The 14,391-nt window shown below is 39.4% G+C and overlaps 1 protein-coding gene across 2 annotated transcripts in view; it reads left to right on the forward strand.

The window, feature by feature from the left end:
* The first annotated feature begins 2,003 nt into the window (after positions 1–2,003).
* Positions 2,004–14,391, forward strand: part of SPOCK3 (SPARC (osteonectin), cwcv and kazal like domains proteoglycan 3) — a 260,834-nt gene continuing 248,446 nt past the window's right edge. Inside the window, exons 1-2 of one of the 2 annotated variants that reach the window (XM_075197912.1) lie at positions 2,004–2,125; positions 2,255–2,431. In XM_075197912.1, the coding sequence (XP_075054013.1) occupies positions 2,255–2,431 (177 nt within the window). In that variant the 5' untranslated portion in view covers positions 2,004–2,125. Of the gene's footprint in view, positions 2,126–2,251; positions 2,432–14,391 lie in introns of both variants that reach the window. The other variant, XM_075197906.1, reaches the window with a different exon arrangement.

Genomic DNA, 14,391 nt, shown 5'->3' on the forward strand with positions numbered 1-14,391 from the left:
TGTTTCAGTCCAACCACTGCATGGTACTGTTGAAAGGTTAAGTTGCCTAGAAGACATGGGGCCTCATTTACAAAGTGAAAAATGGCCAAGGCATAGTGCAAAGATCTCTTTGATGAAGTCACATGCCCTAATGTGCACTAGTGCATAGAGATTTCTGCCCAAATCATGAGCCCTATCTGTGTTGAGTTTGTATGTGCTCATGGTGTTTACATGGGTTTCCTCCAGGTGCTCTGGTTTCCTCACTCACTCCAAAAACATACTGGCAGGTTAATTGGCTGCTGACAAGATTAACCTTAGTCTGTGTGTGTGTTAGGGAATTTAGACTGTAAGATCCAATCGGGCAGGGACTGATGCGTTCTCTGTACAGTGGTGCGGAATTGGAGGCGCTATATAAATAAATGGTGATGATGATGATGATGATGAGGATGATGATGATAATGATGTCTGGGGAAGTGATGATTGAAAATATTGGGGTGGGGTGGGTAGCTGCAGGTGTATTAATCTTGGGCAACTGGAACCCTTAATCCGACCATAGTCTGCACCTTGAAGTGCACTGGATAAGCCATCTAGGCCCACTTGTATAAAACTAAAGCAATATGTGACATGCATCCTTACAGCTTTCAGTCTAGGGCTTGAAGCCTAACGTATGCTCATTGCTTAGCTACAATTCTATATTTTATTTTTATGCCACAGCCAGAATTCCATATAACTTTAGGAAGAACCATGTCTCAGGATTATATTGTTAATGCTGATTCTTTCTCAGTGCTTTTCCTGTAAATTTCCCTGTACACATAGGAAGGCATCTTCACTGTAAAGACTCATACCCACTGGTTTTATTGCACATCATTATTAGGTATTAGAGAATGTAATAGTAATTACAATTAGGACAGGTAGAACATGTTGGACTTGAGTGTTTTTTCAAATATATAACAACAGGGACCAAAGGTTCTGTGGCCGGTTTTACTTGATCCAGATGGTTCAAAGATTATTTATGGAGATGACCCTCTATTAAACATTTATCTCCCAAGGCTGTCAGGTGTTGTTATTTAAATTATTAGATATTATTATTATTCTTATTATTATTTAAATTTATTAATATACAATTTACTTGAACGACTGTTCATAGCTAATAAGCAAAACGTCTGAACATGTGGGTACTTTTTTGCCATCTTTTTATACAATAGATATACTTTGGATTTGTCTTGTTTTTATAGAACAGTGTAAATATAGAAAATACAGTAATGCATGGATAAATTTCATGTTTTATTTATACTGATATCAGAAAAGTAACTGCATGTTTTATAGCTCCGGTTAATCATCCAATGTGAGCAATAAGAAAAGATTGTCTTTCAGCCTCTGGCAGGATTTGGATCTTACCAATGCCTAAGCTCATGATACTTACAAATGCCCAGTGACCTGGAATCTCATCAAAAGGAAGACAATGAATTATGCTGTAAATTGCAGACACTTAAGACTTCATGCTCTGGAGAGAGAAATAGAAGAGAGAGGAAAGATGTGAAAGAGAATGAAGGGATGACTGTATGAATGAATGAATGAATGCATGAATGATTGAATGAATGAATTGCAATGTAATACAATGTAATGCACACTGCAGTGGCATATGACGGCAAGCTCTGGATAAAGGGAGAGTGGGGAGAGGAAGAATGAAAGAGAGGGAGAGGGAGAGGGAGTAGGGGAGAGAAAGATAATAAATAGATAATAAATGAGACAATTCATTTATTTAAGTAGCTTAATGGGAGTTTAAAGGACAGTTTTGTGCCATTGTGATATAATTACTGAGTAGACCATCATAATATAAAGTAACATTTGTTTTGCACCTCACATTCCGTTGCACCAATCGATCATGAGTTTTGTACAAGTTCTCCTTGTACCATTAGTAAACTTTAATCACCCCCTCCCCAAATTCCATTTTGTGGTTGCACCCCTGGCGCCAGCTCTTGCAGGAGAGGGGGGAGGAGGCTGGGGGAGCGGGAGGCAGGCACTCGGCCGGCGCACTGAGCACATAGAGCTCCGCTCCAGACAAGCACAGGCAGCAGCTCCTGGTAGTTGGCAGCGTTGAGCTGCATTTCTAGTTGAAGAACGCAGCGCAGGCTCTACGAGCAAGGTGACTAGTCTCTTGGTGGTGTCACTTGTCCCCCCTCCTATTCCTCGACGTCTAGCGTTAAATGTGAAGGTGAGACAGCAGCCAAGCTCCGCTCTGATCATGGTTTTTCCCCACTTGTGTCTCCAGCAGATGATGATAAAGGTAACCCTGATATTTCTGTATGCAGCAGCCTGCAGTGGGGTTCTGGCAGCAGCTGCAGCTGCGACGGGCAGGTCAGGCAGAGGCAATTTTCTGGATGATAAACAATGGCTAACCACAATATCCCAGTATGACAAGGATGCCGGACACTGGAATCGATTTCGAGATGTAAGTTCAAATTTGTGTTCCCTTATTCTTCTGGTCTTTTAACTTGGAGAACAGAATAATGCGGCTATCCCCAGGCTGTGAGTATAAGGGGTAAGCAGCGACTACCTGGTAATGATTAATGCGTTTCCCTCGCTAACTTTTTATATTACCTTCTGTAGTACTGATGCTTTCCCTATACCTGATAACCAAAAATGAGATCCTCTTAACGGGGCATTGACACAGTTAAAAAAAACTTCAATACCAGTGAGGACAGTATAAAACTCCTCCATCCCCATTTAATATGTTCCCCCTTTTTGTGTCATGTGGGAATACGAAGCTAATTGGTTCAATTTATGGATGCATTTGATCGATGTTCTAATTGTGGACAATTGTACATTTTTTTTTTACCTGGAGTTATCAGTGCGTAATAGACATGAGTGATGCCAGAAATGCATTGGCCATAGCAAAGGTAGAATGCTTCTTACTATTCGCTTTCAGATGTGTCCATTGTTAACCCTTTCAGTGTGACCCTGGAACTCAGCAGCGCTATCGGGCCTGTGGCTTCAGTTACAATGTTTTTCTTATTCCCTATCCCTATTGCCTCCCTGCATCACTTATATTTGGAGATCGCACCGCTGACTGTACAGTAGAGCAATGTTATATTCATAGCTGATGCGTATAATGAAATGTCCCCGGTAGGCTATTTGTGAGCTGTAGAATGCAGCACATAGGTGTTATCAGACAGTCCAGCCCTCGTGTTACATCCATTCACTTCCTGAGGGCTGGATCGCCTAACAATGTTCAGTGTGACTTCCAGGGAGTCAGGCGTGAGGTCTGTGGTACCGTTTGCGATGTATAGGAGACAGAAAAAGCAGATGTTTGTGCAATAAACCCAACTACGTGATTGTGTGTACATCATGCTGCAAGTGCTGGCAGCTGTTCCCTCAGTAGCAAAAAGTAGAGGTGACAAAGAATCAAATTTGCCTATATTGTAAACCTGTGTGTGTTTTTGTAAGCTCATCACAGCCTTTGAGATGTACGAATGTGACTTAACTGCCACATGTAGACACTTTACTCTTTCATATCACTTTATACAGTTTGCTCCATGTTAAACAGAATACATATGCAGTCTATCATATTATTTCTGAATGATTGCAAACTGTAGGTGTGTAGCTAAAATTGTTACATTTTATAAAATATTTAGATTAGAAAGTTGTGTGAAACTTGGGTTTTTTAAGGAAATACAACAATGTGAAAGTGTGCTCGCATTATGAATAGTCAGAAATGTAAACCCTGAAGGTACTATATTAATTATTACAGTGAATGGTACACTGACAATAAAATGGTCAATTTTGATATACAGTAAACTCATAACAGGCTTTGGGATAAATGATTATTTGAGCCAGTAGTCTGCTCTTAAGGTCAATGTGCATGTTGGGTTTGATTTGAAGCATAGCAATAAAAAAAGTTGCTGAACAATTGAGTTTTGTTTTCTGAAACTAGATCAATGCCAGTAATTTAGAATCTGAATTGATATCACATCCCAAGATATTTTGTTAGAAAGTAGAGATGTAGTTATCTCAGGATGAATGCAGAAAAGGTTTCCATTTTAATTGATGAAAAGAGCATACAAATCGGATAGGACAGCTAGGCAATTTCTCAGCTATGTGTGTTCTAATCTTACTACAGAGTGCAAGAGAAGCCTTGCAATGCAGCATTTTCTATTCCATGCTTCTTGTTTTACAGATACACTGTGCATGTATATAACCTGTTTCCAAACAGAAATATTTATGCTGGTGGTTTTCTATGCAATATACTGGCCAAAGTCAATTTACTGTGTCTTACAACAGGGCCTTACCTCAGCTGGACTTCGCTCTTTAACGTTTTCTGTGGCTCTCATCTTCACTGGGAAGATCCATAATATGTGTTCATGACAATTTATTTTGTACATCACTTATTATATTAAGTCTAAAAAGCCTTTCTAATGCAGCAGAAACAACACAACTACCCATCTTGTGTATAACAAAAAAAAAAGTTTTTGCTTAACCACACACACATATGACCGAAAGTGACATACACAGCACTAATTAACGTCAGTGGTGCAGTCGCATACAACCAATCATAAGTGGTTTACTAGTGCCGTAGACTGTCATCCTCATCATCCGCTATTAGCACCTGCCCCTGATTACCAGAAATAATATGGCTTTGTCAGGATATATATATGTACATCTTTTTTACAATTGCGCAAACATGGCCTTACTATACCCAGCCTACATTAGAAAGCACCCATCCCACACTGCCAAGTGCAGGCTGGAGTCAGTGGCAGAATTAAACAAATCTGCATGGGGCAAATGTGTGCACCCACTTCATGGGCATGCACAGAGCGATTTCATGCACTAGGCAGAGTAGTGTAGTACTCACTCAGCATCAACCCCAGTGTCTCCTTATAAATGTGGAGGATATTTTTGTATAGCTCTGACATTAAGGGGATTTGGGGCCTTCCAACATTTTAAAGCATCATATTCTACTTTCCCAGAAGAATAACCGACTAGAAAAAGGAAGATGCCCCTTCATATATTACCCTGGTCCTCAAGGTAGAACCCATCCATTAGTCCCCTGGTTGTGGTTGGCTGTGGTGAAGCCGAATGAAATGAAATTATAAAAACACCTTGGTTTAAGTAAATGCTTAGTTAGTGTTGGAATGAAGGTGTCCTCAGATTCGACAACAGCAAGGTTCTGTACACAGGGGTAAGACCATATGTTTAAACTTCCCAAATGAAAAATAACTGTTATATAACAGTCTTCAATGGACCTTTCTACAGGTTCAAGTCATGGATGTGATATCTACACTTGAACCATTACCCTTCAGGAAATATATTACAAAATAGTATTGTTTTCCTGAGATCTAAAAATAATATATACATAAGTGATTATAAATACTAAACACAAATGATACATCTTTACTCTTAGCCCATATTGTAGCCAGAATTAACTATGGGTTCAAAAAAGTTTTATTTTCAGACATAGATATACAAAATACTACCAATACTACTACTACTACTAGTAATAATAATAAAAATAATGATAATTGTTATTATTATTTTAATTATTATCCTTTATTTATGAAGCACCAAATAGTATCTAGCGCTGTAGAATGAGTTGATTATGATACAAATAAAGAACATACAATAACTTAAAGCAGAAGGTAAAGATGGCGCTGTCCAAATGAGATTAAAATCTGTGGTGTGGTGAACACTAGTTTGTGGATTAACTAATGTAGCTGGTGGTGGAGAAAGTCTGTATGACTATTGTAAGGCAGAAACACTATCGGACACCAATATTAAAGCAGCCACTGCCGACTTTTAGAGAGACAGTGGAAGGTGGTCACTTGTAAGTGAACCAGCCACTGTAGAAGTGCCAAAGCAATTAGCTGCTGGTAACCATGACTATCCTTCCTCTTCCGGTTCTGGAAAAGCCTTTGGTCTTGTGCTGCATGGGCACACTTGTTTATTTTAACATGTAAAATAAAGAAATAATCTGACAATAAACAGTTAAACAACAAATACAACAATAACTTAGTTAGGCATCTCAAGCTGTATATATGTCAACTGCCCATTAATGAGAAGCAATTCACCCAGTATCAAAACGGGTGACACACTTCACTAATAAGGTAGCAACAAGAAGGAAGATGGGGAGCTTACACCAAGTTCTGGGTTTTTCAAAGCAGAATCCTGGTGGTGTGGCCCAATTAATAATCATGTTGATGGATCAACCAACAAGCCTGCATGTAACTACCAATAAGCTACCATGTCCATGTGTTGCATCTAAAAGAGGTAGAGAATGCTTTCTCCACTAAAGGAAGATGATGATGACCTCTAGATGAAACCTGTAAAGATATAAATAAAAGATTAGTAGAAAAATATTCCATGGGGCCCATATTTAGTTGCTAGTGGGTCTCTTACCATGAAATTGGCTCAATGTTGTTTACAATTCCAACTTTTCTATCCCCTTCCATCAAGAAAACAAGCAGATAATATCCACTAGGTTTAGTTAGTTTAAATTAATAAATTGGAAAGTGTTTAATCTCAGCCAATGCCTTGATAGCCAGGTAAGGTAAGGGCATAGAAAGAGTGACAGATCCTATGCAGCTATTTGCTAAGATGTCATTTGTCAGAAAATTAATGCAAACCTCGCCCCTTCTTAGTCAAATTTTAATATTAGTTTAATACTTTCACTGTCTGTTTTTTATTTAGTCACATTTATGTATTTAAATAACTAAAAAATAAGAAACGGGCACACAATCACTTTTCCCTAAATCCAGAACCATTAATAATAAAGTCAGTTTAGAAATTCTTGATTTGTGTATTTCTCTGAAAACAAAGCTGTTTTGAAGGAGACAAAGCCTTTGCAGATCATCTGCATAATTGTTACTGGCCTGTTTTACAGCTGAAACTAGAAACGTCAATGACACCAGCTGGGCTATACCTAAGGATAGCTAAATAACATAAGATTATGTTAGAAACACCAGTATAGATGTAGTTGGCAAGTCATTAGAGAGAATAGCCAGCATAAGCTGATATATATCCAATCTGATGGAGTAATCATCCTTCAATCCTGCAAACACGAGCCTCAATGTCATGGTGAAGATATGAATGTGACATAGTAAATGAAACTAAAATTCTAATAAGCTTAATTCCAAGATTCAGCTCAAGACAAGCTTATATTAGATGATACAGTACTATAGCAAGCAACAATGTTTTTTTTTATGCCTAGTTACTACAGTCAGCTAAAAGTCTGAAATGTGAACTGCTGAAGAGTATAAGAGCATTTTTTATAGCTGTCACTGTAATGTTTCTTATAATAATGGTTTGCTGAGGTAGAAGTAGTCATCAGGATCCACTTGAAGACATTTTCCAAGAGGTGCAGTTGATTATGATAAAAATGTACTAACTTGATGCAGGGTGTTACAGTGTCTGTCCTAGTAAAATAATATTAGGGAAGTTTGAATTTTCCTTGATTCCACAGTCAAGCGTATCAATGGTAATTATAATAAAATGTTTATTTCATTGTTGTTAATTGCTAATGAGCTTTGGTGATTTAGGCTGGAAGAATTTCTTTGTCACAGAAATAGTAAACTCATGTTAGCACATATACATATAAATAGTGTGGAACCTTTAATTTTGATCTTCTTAAGACTCATTCTTCCATGTTTCTGTTCTGTGGATAGGTTGATTTCTTCCCCTTACCTATTAGAGACCCATCCTTCTACAGCAGGGTAACGGTTACAGGATGTGATCCATGGGCATAGGCAGCACGGTGGCTAAGTGGTTAGCACTTCTGCCTCACAGCACTGAGGTCATGAGTTCAATTCCCGACCATGGCCTTATCTGTGTGAAGTTTGTATTTTCTCCGTGGGTTTCCTTCGGGTGCTTTGGTTTCCTCCCACACTCCAAAATTATACTAGTAGGTTAATTGGCTGCTATTAAATTGACCCTAGTGTCTTTGTGTGTGTTAGGAAATTTAGACAGTAAGCTCCAATGGGGCAGGGATTGATGTGAATGAGTTCTCTGTACAGCGCTGCGGAATTAGTGGCGCTATATAAATAAATGGGCATGGGGATGGGCATTGCTGTGAATTTCTGGGGTTTGTCTATCTAGTGTCATAGAACAATATATAGGTAAAATTAGTTTACCTTGGTAGCCCTGAATATCAGCAACAAAGTGATTTGACACCTTTATTTCAAACAAATTTGAAATGAAAACTTTCAAGGGAAAAATAAATAAATACTGAAAATCCAGTTGTAATTGTTACATTTTTCCCACCTGATAAATATCTCTATCATCAAAACTGTAGACAAAATACTATTCACTAAGAAAGATGGAGAAGTTTTAAAAAAAATATTTAGTCGTTGACTTTTCACCCTCCATTCAAACTAAATTTCATAATTAGTTTTTCTCCCATAGGAAATTCTAGTCACTTTCCTGAACAATCTGGTACATTTGTAAACCTGTGCAAAATAGGAACTGCTGAAAATTGGTGGTCAAAAGTATCCAACATCTTATAAAAACTCTATTTTTTTCTAAATGCTTTCGATTTTTGAAGAAAAATCATTTATATAAATTTCCTAAATATATCTTTATTTTATCATTGAATTCACATAGCTGTGCCTGCAATGAAACATCAAAAATGTTCTATTCTATTTGAATTTATCTCCTTACTTTGGACTGAAATCACCATCCCGATGCTGGTAGCAATCAAATCATTCAAAAGTAAATTCTTCTAGTGGAACAGAGAGGTTTCATTAAAATATTATTGCAAAGTATACTTTACTGTGCTTTTAACATACCCACAATTTTAACCATGTTGATCTCAATATTTTAAAGGAACTATAACCTCCAAATGTGTATGTGCTTAATTGTGTCTAGCACAGAGGAATGTCTATGGTAGATATATTTTTATGATATCCCTCTGTGCGGGCTATGAGCAGTCTCAGGCGTTGTGTCTGCTACTTCTTTGCCCACTTCCTGTCATAATTTTAATACTTTCCTGACATTAGACGGCCACAAACCCAAAGACGCATAACGCGTGTTACTAGGTCACATGCCCAAGCTTTTGTACAGTAAGGGAATTATCTCACCTCAATAAGATTTACAGAAGAGCTCAGAGAGGAGTTAAAATGGAGAAAAGGCAAACAAAGGAACTGTACTAAATAGTGAGCTTTGCAAGCAGATTTACTAGCACTATAATAAAAACTAGGTAAAGCTAGGTAAACAATACTATTTCTATGCGTGTCTTAATGTTTATATTAGATAAATACAAGAGAAAAATAAGCAAAAGCAGCAATGTATTTTTGTGGACAGGATGGATGACAGGTCTACATGGACACTTTGGGGCCTATTTATCAAAGCTTTCCCCCCCTGTTAAATCCCCGAAAACAACAGTTTTCGGGGATTAACCACTAAATTGCTATTTATGATTTTAGCATCGCAGCAGATATCTCAGATATCTGCTGCTTTGCATCTCTTATCATTTTACTGAGCACTCCCGATAACAGTGTATGGGGAGTGCTCAGTAACGCTATTTATCAATGTACGAAATTAACTTTTCAGTCATGTTAATGTACACCAGCTCAAGCTGGTGTACATTAACATAATTGAAAAGTTTCACTGCCGGCAGCTCTGCTCCGAAGAGCAGAGCTGGACAGCGCATGTGTGGAGGGATCATGTGATCCGTCCCTGTCACATGACCCACCATCTTGCAGTCCAGATCTCTGTGCACATGCAGAAGCTTTTCGATTGGGGCATAATTCAAAGCAAGCCGGAAACTACATCGCAGAGGAAGAGCCCGTGAGAGGTAAGTGTAAGACTTCACAGGAACAGCCGTTTTTCGGAATGGCTGTTCCTGTGTTGATTTTTTAATACATATGAGATACTTTTCAATCCTCATCTATGCGATGAGGATTGAAAAGTATCTTTCATAAAATGCGGTGCTACATAAATAGGCCCCTTTGGCTTTATAAGACAGTACAGTTAATGCACCATTTCTATATTCTATATAGTAGTAAATTCAGTAGCAAGACATTAAAGGCACATTTCACAGCTGTGGTAAAGTTTTTGTAGCTGTCATTAGGGATTATGTAAATGATTGTTAATGAACATTTGTATATTAACTTTCAGCATACTTATCATGCATATAATTACCTTGTATTCAAATGAGCATTTATCTTCATTATATTGTCCAGATGGTACGTTCTCGGCTCCAATCCGATGTGATAAGCAAATCTAAACTTTGCTTATTGCAGATAATCTGAGCAGCCTAGAATTAGTTGGTTCTAATGAACGCTCTGTCAACATGGAGCATTTTGCTCATTGATACCTGACATACCTGCTGCGAGACAGGGAGGGCTGGGAGTTAATCACAGCATATAGGTTACATATTGTTGACATGCTTCAGAATAATTTATTTTCCACATGTTTTGGTTGTTCACTTTAAATAGCTATCTCTTCTATTATCTGAATACCAAGAAGACTGAATGTAAAACTCTTATGGCTTTACATCTCCTGGCGAGAGAGTCCAAAGTACTTCCAATTATCTTTAATAAAATGTAAGGCTATAGTACTAGAGAACGTAAAATAATTTGGTGTACAAGTATCAATCAGTTTAATCTACAAGGCAGTTGCAAGATGTTCACTCATAGAGATATATAGAAATGAGGCCCACAGCAGCTATGACTATCAAGCTTCCATTCCTGCAGGTATACCAACCATTTTACTGCTGAAGTTTCAGACTAGCGGCTTTCGTGATTTGAGCAGTGATGTCAGGCTTGAAGAACCACCAAATCTGTTCTAAGAAATGCCAAGCTGCAATATAAAACATAGTCACCCCTAACATCATGTGATTAAATATATGTGTGGTCCACCCAATGAAATGTCCACCCCAAAATCTTATCTAAGCAGGTACAACAAATACTGTGTAGTGCTTAAAATATGCTGTTTGTTTCTGAGCTGGAAGCCAGAGAAGTCTGTCACAAAAGCAGCCACAGCCACGACTGTTCCAAATTGCCCACAACAGGTAATTGATTGGTTTCTTTTTAATGATGTTCAGGTGAACTAATTGATTTCATTGGATCAGTAATTATCTCAGCTAATCCCAAAGGAAGAAATCCCCAAAACATGACCTGTTGGAGGTACTGGAAGACCAGAATTGAGAAACCATGTTCAAAAATATATGCATTTTAAAACAATAATATATTAGCACAATACATTGCCCATACTTGCCAACTCCCGGAAACAAGTTTCCGGGAGAGGGGGCGTGACTGGAGGGTGGGAGGGGGCGGGGCAAGGCCAATCACGTCATTTTGGCCCTGCCCCCCGTGAACCCGTCGCGGTGGCGGGGCCAAAATGATGCGATTGGCCTCGCCCGGCCCCACCCCCTCCAAAATGGCGTGAATCAATTTGACGCGATTCTCGTGAAAACTGGGATGCGGGAGAAATGCCAGCTCACCCGGGAGACTGACCCGAATTTCGGGAGTCTCCCGGACTTTCCGGGAGAGTTGGCAAGTATGGCATTGCCTTGCATGGTGAATACTTAGGTAACATTCTGTTCATCATGGACATTCCATTTACAAATTTGGACAGCACCACATTTAGAATGTGTTGTATGGGATATGCGTCATTATTATTGGACTTTGGTGTTGTTTTAGTCCCAGGAAATTTGTAATAAGTACTAGGAATTGAGAAGGAGCCATGTGTCATGCAATTTTATGCAAAGTTTAGCGGAATCTCCCTAATTCCAGATAAGTTATTTTGTATTCTGTATGTCTTCTTGTGGATATGTTTAGATCTCTGTCAGAATCCAGAGATGTTGTTTTTATTTATTTTTTTCTTCTATGTTCCCTTTACACTGTATGCCCTAGTTAGCAGGGACCTCTTCTGTTTCATTGTGTGTTTGTCTACTGTTTTCATGGCATTGTTGTTTTGTCTTTCTAATTATGCAGTGCTGCATAATAAGTTGTGTGAGACCAATAAAGAATAATTGGAAAAAAATATTCAAAAACACAAGTACATTCCTAACCCTTTCTATAATACGTCTATATGCAGATTTGGATGCATATTATACATATTATACATGTAACTATATATTTAACATACTATGCTGAGTCAGACATATCGTAAGATGGATGCAGCTTAGAATATACAGGTAAATGCATATTTTTTAACGCTTTTACATCTGCATTTTGAATACAAACGTGTTCAAACTAAGCATGAAGTCCTATATATTAAATAAAAACTTCATGTTTAAATTAGAGATGCCCATGCTCGGTTTTCTGAAAACCGAGCCCACCCGAACTTTGGTGATCTGAGAAGGCTCGCAAGCCGGCTCATTACTTTCGTCCTTGGATCTGAATCCAGGCAAAACGTCATTGTTGCATTGTCGGATCTCGCGGGTTTTGGATTCCATAAGTACCTCCCTCCCCAAGAGATCCAGTGCCATTGCTCACATAGAAACAGGGATAGCAGTGTTCTTGTCACTCTCCAGTCTCCAGTGCCATTGTGCTGTGCCATTGCTCATACAGAAACAGGAGGGGTAGCAGTGTTCTTGTCACTTGACAAAAATTTACTGGAAATGATTGGAAATTAATGTTATTGAGGTTAATAATAATGTAAAGATTAAAAAAAAGAGGCAAATTATGGGATTTTAGCAAAAAAAAGGGATTTTAGCAAAAAAATCGGGATCCAAAGCAAAAACACACGAGGGCGGTTTTACAAAAACCAAAACCAAAACAGGAGGTTAATCTAGATCCAAAACCAAAACTAAAACATGGGGGTCAGTAAAGATCTCTAGTTTAAATTTGCTAATAAAAGACTGCTAGTATGGCTCATGCATCTAGCTCATCTCTTCTACCTGTCTCTCTCCACTCGCACATTCCCATCCTTCCTTAAACAGCGCTCATCTCACCAATACTAAAGAAACCAGCCTCCCTCTCCAACTATCACCCTACTTCTCTCCTCCCCTTTTCCTCCAAACTACTTAAAAAACTTTGGGCCTCATGTAGAGTTGGACTCAAGTCCAACTGATCAGTACAAAAAGAACTTTTGGTTTGCACTCCAACTGAAACAGATCACTTTGCACCTCCTCTCTGTGCTTAGAGAGGTGGAACGGGGAAGGTCGTGGGTGAACCGCGCAATGTTCACGCACTTTACATGCTATGCTGAGGTGAAAGCAGCCGCAGATAGGTTTCTAGGGGATGTATCTTTTGCTGGTGCTTTCTGCTGCTGCAACAGACCTTGCAGTATTAAAAAAAGAAGTATAAAAACTATGACATTTAAAAAAAGGTGTGCCCCCCTTCCCAAATAACTTAATCCACCCTAGTGCTATTTAGGGAAGGGGAGGGGGACATTATTTGTTTGGGAAGGAGAAGCAGTAATTTAATAGTTCATTTATCTGCTTTACTGGGCCGCTGTGACTGATACACTTAAGTGTATCATGCACACTGGCCCATAAGGCAGATAAAGAGGTGTGCTCTGAGATCTGTGTGTCTTGGAATACTGTGTAAATTATCAGGGGCACACTTCCAGTTACCCAGAAACCCCCATTTCTCTAATCATGGAACTTCCTAGTTAGTAGGTGTATTAGTAAGGGGGGGTGGGGGGTGGTCTCACAAGTGTGAGAGAGCCAGGGGGTAGGGGGTGCAGGAAGAGGAGTGAGAGAGCCATGGGGTAGGGGAAGAGGCGGAGAGAGCCTGGGGGGAAGGGGGTGCAGGAAGAGGTGTGTGAGAGCCAGGGGGGAAGGGGTGGAGGAAGAGATGTGAGAGCTAGCGGGAAGGGGCTGCAGGAAGAGGGGTAATAGAGCCGGGGGGGAAGGGGGTGTAGGAAGAGGGGAGAGAGTGCCAGGGGGGAAGGTGGTGCAGGAAAATGTGTGAGAGAGTGCTAGGGGAGAAGGTGGTGCAGGGAGACATGTGAGAGGGACAGAGGAGAAGATGGTGCAGGGGGTTAAGTGAGAGGGACAAAGGAGAAGATGGTGCAGGGGCATAGGTAAAAGAAAGTGTAAAGGGAGAAACATCTTAAGAATGGGAACGTCAGGGATGCAGCCATCATAAAACAGAAGTAGTAATGAAGAATAGGAATGCACAGAGTGGACAAGTGTTAAAAAAAATAAATAAAACCTTCATACTCCATTCACTTATATTATCCATACCCCCACTTCTAAATTTCCACTTTGACCAATGCCCTCTGTCCCTGCTCCTGACTGCCTGTGTGAGCTGACAGCTGCGGATCCCTCCTCGCCCAGCACGCCCAGTAGGAGAACAGAACACAGGATGCCATAATCAGGTAAGTGCATATATTTTCTCCTGTGCAGTGTGTTTTTTTTCTTGAACTGGGGGCACTAATGTGTATGGCATAATGATTTAGGGGCACTACTATGGCACAATATGATTTGGGGGCACTACTGTATGGCATAATATGATTTGGGGGCACTAT

The sequence above is a fragment of the Mixophyes fleayi genome, chromosome 1 (assembly GCF_038048845.1).
Source record: "Mixophyes fleayi isolate aMixFle1 chromosome 1, aMixFle1.hap1, whole genome shotgun sequence".
NCBI classification, from domain to species: Eukaryota; Metazoa; Chordata; class Amphibia; order Anura; family Limnodynastidae; genus Mixophyes; species Mixophyes fleayi.